General features: G+C 37.8%; 1 protein-coding gene across 4 annotated transcripts in view; it reads right to left on the bottom strand.

Moving 5' to 3' along the window:
* CKAP5 (cytoskeleton associated protein 5) overlaps positions 1-12,224 on the bottom strand; it is a 102,648-nt gene that overhangs the window by 63,980 nt on the left and 26,444 nt on the right. For all 4 annotated transcript variants that reach the window (XM_025878465.2, XM_025878468.2, XM_025878466.1 and 1 more), the window contains one exon: positions 134-227. In XM_025878465.2, the coding sequence (XP_025734250.1) occupies positions 134-190 (57 nt within the window). In that variant the 5' untranslated portion in view covers positions 191-227. The remainder of the gene's footprint in view (positions 1-133; positions 228-12,224) is intronic.

Below are 12,224 nucleotides of genomic sequence, written 5' to 3'. Positions count from 1 at the left end.
TCTAATCTCCAAAGCATGTTGTTTCTCAGTTGTATTGTGTAATCATCAGGCAGCTCTACACTGTACCATAGAGTGTAAAGTGCTGACAAAATAAGCCAATGACACTGAAATCTGAGTTCCAGGAAAGTCTTACCTTGTGTTCACATTTCTGATCAACCGGCAATTTCATCCACTCACTGTCATCTCCCATTGTGCTTCCAGTTTCTCCTCAGAATTAAGAGTAATTCCTGGTCAAACAAATTGGTAACTAGTTAAGTCTAGCAATCAAGCAGTCTTGTAAGACAAAATGAATTTACTGAGATTATTATTTTATCATGTATGCCCCAATAAGAGTAAAAAAGCTCATTCTTTCATCAAATGCCCATTTAATTCCATTAATCAAACATTTAAAAAGTAGAAGAAAAAAGTTAACCAAAAAAATCTAAATAAGGGGCACCTTGGCTGGCTTAGCTGGTAGAGCATGTGACTACTGATCTCAGGGTTGTGAGTTCAAGCCCCATGTTGGGCGTAGAGCTTACTTAAGTAAACAAACAATCAAAATTAAAAAAAAGTCTAAGTGAATCTAAAGGGGATAGATATTTGTTTAAAAAAAAATGGCACATCGGGGCACCTGGGTGGCTCAGTCGGTTAAGTGGCTGCCTTCGGCTCAGGTCATGATCCTGGGGTCTTGGGATTGAGCCCCACGTCCGGCTCCCTGCTCAGCGGAGAGCCTGCTTCTCCCTCTCCCTCTGCCTGCCACTCTGCCTACTTGCACTCTCTATCTCTCTGTCAAATAAACAAAATCTTTGAAAAAAAAATTAAAATTTAAAATTTAAAAAATTTAAAAAATGGTGCATTTGGCTGGCTCAGTCAGAAGAGCATGCAACTCTTGATCTCAGGGTTGTGAGTTCAAGCCCCACGTTGGGTGTAGAGATTACTTAAATAAATAAAACTTAAAAAAAAAAAAAGATGCTTACATATTTTCCCAAATGGAAACTTCCTAGGTATATAACAAAGCCAGGACAAAACTGAAGAGCTGAGCTACCTGGCCTTTACAAGAGCAAGAAGAGAGTTTCAAACAAAGTCATACATATAAACGTTAACCTAAAATTCCTTTAGATAATAATCAATATGGAAAAATCTCAGTGTTACCCAGCTCTCTACCTAATTCTGGTAAATATGACTCTAGAAAGTATGATTACATAAACTAGTAAAAAAATTAAACCCTTGAATGAACCATTCCTTTATAAACTTTATATCATTTTTAGTTAGGTTTATAGTCAACATTCCTTTACCAACTTTATACTATTCATTTAGATAACACCTTTTTTCTGATGATAAAAGTAATGTATGTCAACCGCAGAAAATCTGGAAGGTAGACAAAATATGAAGGAAGTATTAAAACACAATTTTACCACCAATTATTAACCATGATAAGTACTGAAGTGTATATCCACTTGAATCCTTCCAGAGTTTTTTCTTTTCTTTTTAAGATTTATTTATTTACTTGGGGGAAGAGGGAGAGAGAAACTTTAGTAGACTCTGTGCTCTGCACAGAGCCCGATGCAGAGCTGGATCTTATGATCCTGAGATCAAGATCTGAGCCCAAACCAAGAGTCCAAGGCTTAACCAACTGTACCACCCAGGTGCCCCTAGAGTTTTTTCAATGAACATGCAGTGTATGTATGAAAGAGACAGGGATAATCCTCTTATAATCTTTTTCTCATATAGCCACATTTTCCCATGTTTGAGAACATGATGTTTAAAGGCTACATAGCACTCCATTTTATAAATATACCAAAATTAAACAATCTTAACATTGGACATTTAGATCATTTCCAATTTTTCAGTATTATATATAATATAGAAGGGATCCTGCTCATCGCTCCATCCCCAGTCTCAGTCTTACATAAAATACACCTCCAATAAATATTTGTTTAATGAATATGTACCTTGATATTGTCTACTATGAATTGGGTGCTGTGTGGAGTACTTTTTAAACATGTTGATTCACTTTGTACTAACAACAATTACATCAAAGAAAGATATTCTCTCCACTTTACACCCTAGGCTCATAAAATTTATGTAACTTGCCTGAAACACAAAACTGGAATCATATTATGATTCAGTCAATGCCTCTTTTTTTACAACCTGTTCCCTCCCATCGAAATGTATGGAATATCCCAGTGAAAGTTGTGTACCTGAATACTTAAGTTTATTAGAGCAAGTGGAATTTTCATTAAGACTTCTCTCCAAAACCCCCAGAACCCTGAGAACAATAGCAGTGTGTTTTAGAGAACGAATCAAATCTTAATAGAGATTCTGCAGCAATGGCAGAAGATAAAATAGTACAGCAGTTTATAAAGTAGTACAGTATACAGTAATAATAGTACTACCAATAGTATTTATAATATTAAATAGTACAGCAGTTTATAAAGTAGTACAGTATACAGTAATAATAGTACTACCAATAATAGTATTTATAATATTAAATAGTACAGCCTGTAGTAGTACATATAAAGTAGTACAGTATACAGTAATAATAGTACTACCAATAATAGTATTTATATTATTAAATAGTACAGTTTATAAAGTATAAAGCATTACCCAAGCTGAAGATGTACATATTCTACTTCATTCCTAGGTATATACCCTAGGAACTGATGCCAACTTCTTTCCAGAAGATCTTACACTAGATATTCACAGCAATGTTGTTCATAAAGGCCAGAAGCTGAAAACACTTCACTAGTTCATCAGAAAATGAATGAATAGTGGTATATTCATTGAGTGCAATATTATATGGCAATTTAAATGAATGAACTATGCAGTGTTTCTCAAACTCTAGTGAACGATCCATCTTTTTTTTTTAATTTTTTTTTTTTTTAAGATTTATTTATTTGAGAGAGCGAGAATGAGAGAGAGTACATGAGAGGGGAGAGGGTCAGAGGGAGAAGCAGGCTCCGCGCCAAGCAGGGAGCCCGATGTGAGACTCGATCCCGGGACTCCAGGATCATGACCTGAGCCGAAGGCAGTCGCTTAACCAACTGAGCCACACAGGCGCCCCTGAACGATCCATCTTTTTAAATATTTCAAGTAATGGGGCGCCTGAGTGTCGTCTGCCTTCGGCTCAGGTCATGATCCCAGGGTTCTGGGATCAAGCCCCGTGTCGGGCTCCCTGCTCTGCAGGGGGCCCTGCTTCTCCCTCTCCCTCTGCCTGCCGCTCCCCCTGCTGTGCTCTCTGTCAAATAAATAAATAAAAATCTTTTAAAAAAATTTTTCAAGTAACTATACACTAATATGTTTGTAAAATACAATAAAAATTACTAGATCTGTGGATTTTTGAGTTCCCCAAGTGAAAGGAAAATAGTACAGCCACCATGTAAACCAATTTGGTGGTTCCTTAAAAAGTTAAACATAGAATTATCATATGGCTCTGCAATTCTTCTCCTGGGTATATACCCAAAGAATTGAAAACAGGTATTCCAACAAGTACATGTACATGCATGTTCATAGCAGCACTATTCACCTGAGGCAATAAATATCCCAAATCGTCATCAATGGATGAATAAACAAATTCTGATATGTAATTACAATAGCCTATTATTCAACCATAAAAGGGAATGAAGTACTGATATAGGCTACCACACAGATGAACTTCATAAACATGATGCTAAGTGAAAGAAACCAAACACAAAAGGTCCCATATTGTAGGATTCCATTTATATGAAATGTCCAGAATAGATCAATCCTTAGAGACCGAATGCAGACTGGGGGTTGCCAGGAGTTGGAGAGAGTGGGAAATAGAAACTAACAGCTTAATGGGTAAGGAGTTTTACTGTGGTGTGATGAAAATGTTTTGAAAACTAGACAAAGGTGCGGCTGGCACAACATTGTGACTATACAAAATGCAACTGAATTGTTCACTTTAAAAGAGTTAATTTTGTTATGTGAATTTCATCTCACTGGAAACTTTTTCTTTTTTTTTTTTAAGTTCTCAGGTGATTCTAATGTGCAGCCTGGGTTGAAATCCTCCAAAGTTACTTTCTTGTCACAAGTTGGAGCTTCAAAGGCAGTATCTCCTGAGTTTTTTGTTTTTGTTTTTTTAAGACACTCAATGAAAGCTTTCAAAACATTTTCCAACCAAGAGAATGTGAACTGTCAGTATTTGACTGTCAGTATTCTTTAAGTTCACTGCAATACTTTTTCTTTTTTTCTTGTTGGTTGCTTTTAGAAACATGAAGAAAAAGGTTATCCAACCTAATTGCCTCATATAAAATTTAGATGCCATTATGTGATACTTTCTGAAATGGCTTCTACTACTTTATTGTCTGAGTTTTTAAAAATTGGTGTTTATGGCTTTGCTTCTTTCTAGTCAAAGGAAAGGCTTGCTTCATACCAAAACTTCCCCAGCCACTGAAATAATGAATACAGTGTTTGTTTACAAATGTGGCACTGGGAGGCGCCTGGGGAGCTCAGTTGGTTAGGTGACTGCCTTCGGCTCAGGTCATGATCCTGGAGTCCCAGGATCGAGTCCTGCATCGGGCTCCCTGCTCAGCAGGGAGTCTGCTTCTCCCTCTGACCCTCTTCCCTCTCGTGCTATCTCTCATTCTCTCTCTCAAATAAATAAATAAAATCTTTAAAGAAAAAAAAAAAACAAATGTGGCACTGGGGACTCTTGCTCTGTGTTTGTCTTCTTCTAGGATTGATATACTAAGAAAAAAAGGACTTATTCACTAATATTCTCCCATAATTGTTTTAATTTCAATATTAACTTTAGAATTCAGTTTTTTACATATACAAGAAAATATACACAATATGTAAGTTATGAAGCATTACAATAAAATTGACCCGATGACCTAACACCCAGTCTAAAAATTAGAACACTACCATTAACATTACTGCATCTGTGCATTTCTTTCCTACCCCAACCTTCTTCCCACAGAAGCACTTTCCTGAAGTTCATTTAGTTTTATGCCAGTCACAATCACACATCCCTAAACAACAAAATTAACTGTGCTTATTTGTGAGCCTTAGAAAAGTATTATCTGTGTATTGTCTTCCATAACTTCCTTTTTTCATTCAGTATTTCATTTGTAAAATTCATCCATGTGTGTACTGTAGTTCAAAGCTACTCAAAATGTGGTCCAAAGACTTGTGCTCGTTCACAAATATATCAGAAACAAGTACAGAAATGGAGCTAAGAGTTTAGAAACTGCCATAGCACCTATTCTAACTTCTTTTATTATAGTACTTTGAGGAACTGAAAAAAGTTCAGTAAGGATAAAGTATAAAATGCAACACAGAAAGTAAGGCGGTGTAAAGTTAGGCTGGAAAGTAGTTCAGATCAAACCTTGGAAGGTCTTGTGGGCAATGTTAAGGAATTTGAACTTCACCCCAAGTATAAAATGAAACTTTGAAGGACTGTAAACAGGAAACATTACATATGCCATCAAACTGGCATTTTTTGAAAACTGTATGTTGTACATGTAAAAAGGCAATGTAAAGAATGGTTTGGAAGGCAGTAACAATGGAAGGAAATCAGTGAGCATACAGTGGTCTATAACAAAGATGATGGTGGCCTGGACCTAAGGATAGTAGCAATGCAGATAAAGGAAAACGGATGGATTTTAGAGATATAAGGAGTGTTAAAGAATGTTCTTACAGAGTGAATGTAGAAGGGGTATAAGAGAGGGAGGAAGATGAAGTTTTGGACAAGCTGTTTGAGATACACACAAGTGTAGACAAGTACAGCATTTGGAGATTTAAGCCTGGAGCTCAAGAGAGAGATCTGGCCTGGAGATAAAAATTTACAAGTTACCAGTAGATAAATGTAATTAAAACCAAGGGGAAGGACGATAGCACTGAGGAAGAGTACACAGTAAGAAGAGGGTCCAGGACAGAGTTCAGATGACACCAGCATTTACAGGACAGGTAGATGCGCCCTCAATCCACCATCATGCACACTGTCTGGCACATATAAAATGATCAATAAATGTCTGCTGGGGAAGGGGAAAAAAACACAATAATCCAAAATGCACTAACAGTTTTATCAAACTTGAGAATTTTATCGCCTTCTATTTCTATCTGGAAATCTAAATTAAAAAAAAAATTCTGTATCTTCAAAACCACCACTTAAGAGGAGACCTTGTGTAAATTACTTAGGCATGTACTGCCTCAGCATGCTTGTGTGTAAAGTGGGGATATCAGTAGGGGATAAGCCTACCTCATAGGGTTACTGTGGGTATTAAAGGACTTAGTCCATCTAAAACTCTTAAAACTAGGTACTTGGCATCTAACAAGGACTCAATAAATGTTAGCAATTTACATATTATCAGTAGTTGGCATTCCTAATTTGAAAATACTTATTTCCAAATTACAATTGACTTTATTTTGTAATTCTACAGGATTAAAAGAGCAAACACAAATACCCCAAACTGAATTTAGTCAACATTTTACTCATAACAGTTGTTTGAAAAAATACAAGTTATAAATTGAATGTCTGAAATAAAATAAAATAGGGGCACCTGGGTGGCTCAGCCGGTTAAGCGCCTGGCTTGAGGTTGGGTCATGATCTCAGGGTCCTGGGATTGAGTCCCGAGTCAGGCTCCCTGTTCAGCGGGGAGTCTGCTTCTCCCTCTACCCTTCCCCCTGCTCGTGATCTCTCTCTCTCAAATAATTATAAATAAAATCTTAAAAAAAGAAAGAAAGAGGGGCACCTGGGTGGCTCAGTTGGTTAAGCGACTGCCTTTGGGTCAGGTCATGATCACAGGGTCCTAAGATCAAGCCCCGCACTGAGCTCCCTGCTTGGCAGGAAGCCTGCTTCTCCCTTTCCCACTCCCCCTGCTTGTGTTCCCTCTCTCGCTGTCAGATAAATAAATAAAATCTTAAAAAAAAAAAAGGAAGAAAATAAAATATATTACACATTTATGTATAGGCCTTTTTTTTTAAGCTAGGTGTGGAGTCCAACACGGGGTTCAAACTCATGACCGTGAGGCCAAGACCTGAGCCAAGATAGAGTTGGACACTTAACTGACTGAGCCACCCAGGCTCCCCCACATAATGTACAAACCTTTTTAAACTTTATTATAGTCACTTTACCTTTTTTACTTTTATGTATGCATTGACCAAATAAAGAACTGAAACTACAGCTTTTGCTTTTTTTTTTGGTCTAATTAACATTTGGGGGCATGACCATGCATCTCTTGCTCCTTCAAATATAAAATGGAATTAGTACATTTATATCCCACTTTAAGAGTCTACAAAAGAGGTTCTTTTTTGTGCCATAGGCCCCTGGTAAAGTATTAGACACCTTCTTTGGAATATTTCTCTCTCATTTAAGAGAGAGAGAAAGAGCACAAGTGAGCACATGCATGAGTGGGAAGAGGGGCAGAGGGAGAGAGTGGGAGACAATCTTAAGCAGGTTCCCCGCTGAGTGTAGAGCCCCACGAGGAGCTCAATCTCACAACCCTGAGATCATGATCTGAGCTGAAATCAAGGGTCACTCGCTTAACAACTGAGCCACCCAGGCACCCCCAGAATATTTCTTAATGCTTAAAATATGTAAGATTATGCCAAATTATTTTAAAATATAATCAAATATTATCAAAATATTTATTTTAAAATGTGAATATATTAATTTCTCCATTAATAAATTAAATAAAATCTAGCAGGTTTAATAATTACTATAATTCTGAAGTTCTAATGAACAAAAATATTTTGATATATTGTATCACATCATGTGATTATGAAAATTATTTCTATTGGTGACAAATACACGGGTCCTTCTAACATTATTGTGATTTATGGCCTACATTTTCTTTCTTAAAGATTTTATTTATTTGACAGAGACACAGCGAGAGAGGGAACACAAGCAAGGGGAATGGGAGAGGGCTAGAGAGGGCAGGCTTCAGTTTATACCAATCATATATTCCAATAGTACTTTATATTTTACAAGTATTTTTACAATAATTTTCTTATTTGAGAATCTAGTGAGGAAGACATTTAATCACTTCTATGTATTTCACAATGTAAATGCAAGCACAGTTTTATTACCTCATTGGGTTTTCTTGCGTTTCTGTATTTTTAAGATTTTTTTAAAAATTTATTTGAGAGAGAGAGACACAGTGAGAGAGGGAACACAAGCAGGCCGAGTGGGTGAGGGAGAAGCAGGCTTCCCGCTGAGCAGGGAGCCTGATGCAGGGCTCGATCCCAGGACCCTGGGATCACAACCTGAGCCGAAGGCAGATGCTTAATGACTGAGCCACCCAGGCGCCCCTAGTTTCTGTATTATTCTTAGTTATGCAGCTCTTTCTTACTAAACTGTAAGATTCCCTAAAGCAAGAGCTTTTTTTGTCTCATTAATCTCTATTCTCACAATGCTCAAAAACCCACAAAAAACAAAGCAAACAAAGGGATAAAGCAAATATAATTATCCTCTTTTTACATACAGGGAAATAGAGGTTTGGTGTCTTTTTTCTTATAATTTTTTTATTTCATGTTAATCACCATACATCACATCATTAGTTTTTGATATAGTGTTCCATGATTCATTGTTTGCGTATAACACCCAGTGCTCCATGCAGAATGTGCCCTCTTTAATACCCATCACCAGGCTAACCCATCCTCCCACCCCCCCCAGAACCCCCTGTACCTCTGAAGCAAATAATACATTATATGTTAAAAAAAAAAGAAGAAGAAGAAGAAGATAGCAGGAGGGGAAGAATGAAGTGGGGGGAAGTCGAAGGGGGAGACAAACCATGAAAGACTATGGACTCTGAGGTTTGGTGTCTTACCCAAGGTCACCTAAGTAGGAGAGACTGGTCTAAGGAGAGATTTCTTGAATTCTAATTTGGTGAAATTCTTACAATTTATCCACATATGGTTTCTAGATTATTTATAGTGAAAACTATTCAAACTTTATAAACAATAAGATTTATAGGCACCTGGGTGGTTCAGTCATTAAGCATCCGTCTTCCACTCAGGTCATGATCCCAGGGTCCTGGGATGGAGTCCCACATCGGGCTCCCTGCTCAACAGGGAGTCTGCTTCTCTCTCTCCCACTCCCCCTGCTTGTGTTCCTGTTCTCACTATCTCTCTCTCTGTCAAATAAATAAATAAAATCTTAAAAAAAAAGATTTATTTTGGTGATTACTTAATTTGGTTAGAATATAAAGGAAAAAAAAAGAAAGAAAATACAGAGTAGGGGCGCCTGGGTGGCTCAGTTGGTTAAGTGTCTGCCTTCAGCTCAGGTCATGATTTCAGGGTCCTGGGATCCAGGCCCTCATCAGGCTCCCTGCTCGGCGGGGAGCCTGCTTCTCCCTCTCCCTCTGCTTGTACTCTCTCTGTCAAATAAATAAACACAATCTTAAAAGAAAAAGAAAATATAAAGAGTAAATGAGCATAATATGAAAAACAAGTTTATTTGCCTCCAAAAGGACTTACGTAATATAGGTATTTAAATTTAAAATTTAAGGAGGAATCATCCCTAATCAGCAGCTGCCTAATAATCAAGTCTAACTACCCAACTGGGCCTTAAAACACTGTTAACCTGCCTTTGGAAAAGAGGGGAATGACCTCAGTTTTAGTTGTAATTGTAATTTGGAATTATTCATGCAGTGGAACCCCTTCCCTCTGCCCCCGCCCGCCCCAAAGCCCCCATTCTATTGAGATGGCTCTACCAACTGATAAAGAAAATCTTTCCTTGAGATTAATAAAAAACAAAAGGATGGTAGACTATGATGGCTATAATTCATATTAGTTCTAAATTTCTGACTATAATTCTAGAACATTTGGAGAAGCGGTCCTTAAAGTCAGCACTTACTTGAAAGCTGAACTTTGCTTCTATCTGCAAATGCTAACTAGCCATTATCACAAAGGAAAGTAAAGGCCTTGGGAACATTCAGAATATATACAGGGAGTAATGAAGAGGAACCTCAGAATCTGTATAAAATGGAATACACATAGAATACAATGTAACAATTTCATAAAGTGTCACATAAGTTAAAGTAAAGGTCGAATGTTTTCTTTAGAGGTATGTAGTACTGCTTTCAATATACACAGCAAACTGAAACCAAACTAACAATCGCAAGAGCCAAAGAATGGGAACCACCCAAATGTCCATCCATTGATGAACAGATAAAAAAAATATGGTTAAGTCCATACCAATGAAATATTATTCAATAATAAAAAGAAATGAAGTACTATAAAGAACTCCTAAGGGGTGCCTGGGTGGCTCAGTTGGTTAAGTGCCTGACTCTTGATTTTGGCTCAGGTCATGATCTCGGGGTCGTGGGACTGAGCCTGCTCTAAAAAACCCCAACTCCTAAAACTCAAAAACAACAAACAACCCAATTAAAAAATGGGCAAAGGACTTTAGACACTTCTCCAGAGAAAATCTACAAATGGCCAATAAGCACATGAGAAATGCTCAACATTATTAATCATTATGGAAATGCATATCAAAACTGTTAAGATACTACCTCACACCTATTAGGATGGCTACTATCAAAACAAAACAAGTGTTGACAAGGATGTAGGGAAATTCAGACCCTTGTACACTGTTGTTAGGAATGTAAAGGCTGGGGAGCACCTGGATGGCTCAGTTGGTCTAGCGACTGCCTTCAGGTCAAGTCATAATCCCAGAATTGGGGATGAGCCCTACATCGGGCTCCCTGCTCAACAGGGAGTCTGCTTCTCCCTCTCCCTCTGTTCTTCCCCCTGCTTGTGCTATCTCTCACTCACTCATTCTCTCGTATAAATAAATAAAATCTTTTTTTTTTTTTAAGATTTTATTTATTTGACAGAGAGACACAGCGAGAGAGGGAACACAAGCGGGGGGGGGGGCGGGAGGGGGAGAAGCAGGCTTCCCGCAGAGCAGGGAGCCCGATGGGGGGCTCGATTCCAGGACCCTGGGATCATGACCTGAGCCGAAGGCAGACGCTTAACGACTGAGCCACCCAGGCACCCCTAAATAAATAAAATCTTAAAAAATAAAAAAATAATGTAAAATGGTACAGCTGCTGTGGAAAACAGTATGGCAGTTTCTCAAAAAATTAAAAATAGAATTACCATATGACCCAGCAATTCCACTTCTGGGTATATGCCCAAAAGAACTGAAAGCAGGGTCTCAGAGACATATTTGTATACCCATGTTCATTTCATAGCAACATTATTCACAATAGCTAAAATGTGGAATACACATAAAACGGAATATTATTTAGCCTTAAAAAGAAATTCTGACATATGCTAGAACCTGGATGAACCCTGAGGCCATTAGGCTAACGTGAAATAAGCCAGCCACAAAGAGACAAATACTGAATGATTCCACTTAAAATGAGGTAGTTAAAATCAGAGACATAAAGGAGAATGGTTGTTGCTAGTGAATGGAGGGATTGGGGAATGGGGTATAAAGCTTCAGTTTTCCAAAATGAAAAAAATTATGAATATGGGTGGTAGTGATGGTTCCACAACACACTGAACGTATTTGATACCAGTGACCTGCACACTTAAAAATGACACAAAAGAAATGAAGTACTAATAAATGCTATAACATGGATGAACCTTGAAAACATTTTTACTAAAAGAAACCAGTCACAAAGAACCACATATGATTCCATTTATTGGAAATATCCAGAATGGGCAAGTCTATAGAGACAGAAAGTAGATCAGTGTTTGCCTAGGACTGAAGTGTTCGGGGGAAATTAAAGAGTGAAGGCTAAGGAGTGTAGTATGGGATTTCTTTCTGGAGTAATGAAAATGTTTCAAAATTGACTGTGGTGATAACTGCACAATCTAGAAAAGCCACTGAATTGTACACTTTAAATGGAGAGTGGTAGATAAATTATATTTCATTAAATATAAACTGCTTTTTAGGGGGGCCTGGGTGGCTCAGTTTGTTAGGCAGCTGCCTTGGGCTCAGGTCATGATCCCAAGGTCCTGGGATCAAGACCCGCTTCAGGCTCCCTGCTGAGCAGGGAGCCTGTTTCTCCCTCCCCCCTCCCCATTGTGCTCACTCTCTCTCTCAAATAAATAAAATCTTAAAAAAAAAAACCAACTGCTTAAAAAAAAACTAACAAAGTTTACAAACAGAAGTCCTTAGGCGATAAGAAAAATAAGAATGATCTGTTCAAGCTACTGATCATTTTTACATGTGCATGGGTTGGCTGCACAGGTTAGAGTCCTTTCTAATAACAAGGTCTAATAATAAGGAATTACTCTGTTCCTATTTTACCTTAAGCATTCACATT

Source organism: Callorhinus ursinus, unplaced genomic scaffold (assembly GCF_003265705.2).
Source record: "Callorhinus ursinus isolate GAN/ISIS: 27379988/994484 unplaced genomic scaffold, GSC_fseal_2.0 scaffold21, whole genome shotgun sequence".
NCBI classification, from domain to species: Eukaryota; Metazoa; Chordata; class Mammalia; order Carnivora; family Otariidae; genus Callorhinus; species Callorhinus ursinus.
The sequence above is the reverse complement of the archived record's forward strand: the minus strand, read 5'-3'. Positions and strand labels throughout refer to the sequence as shown.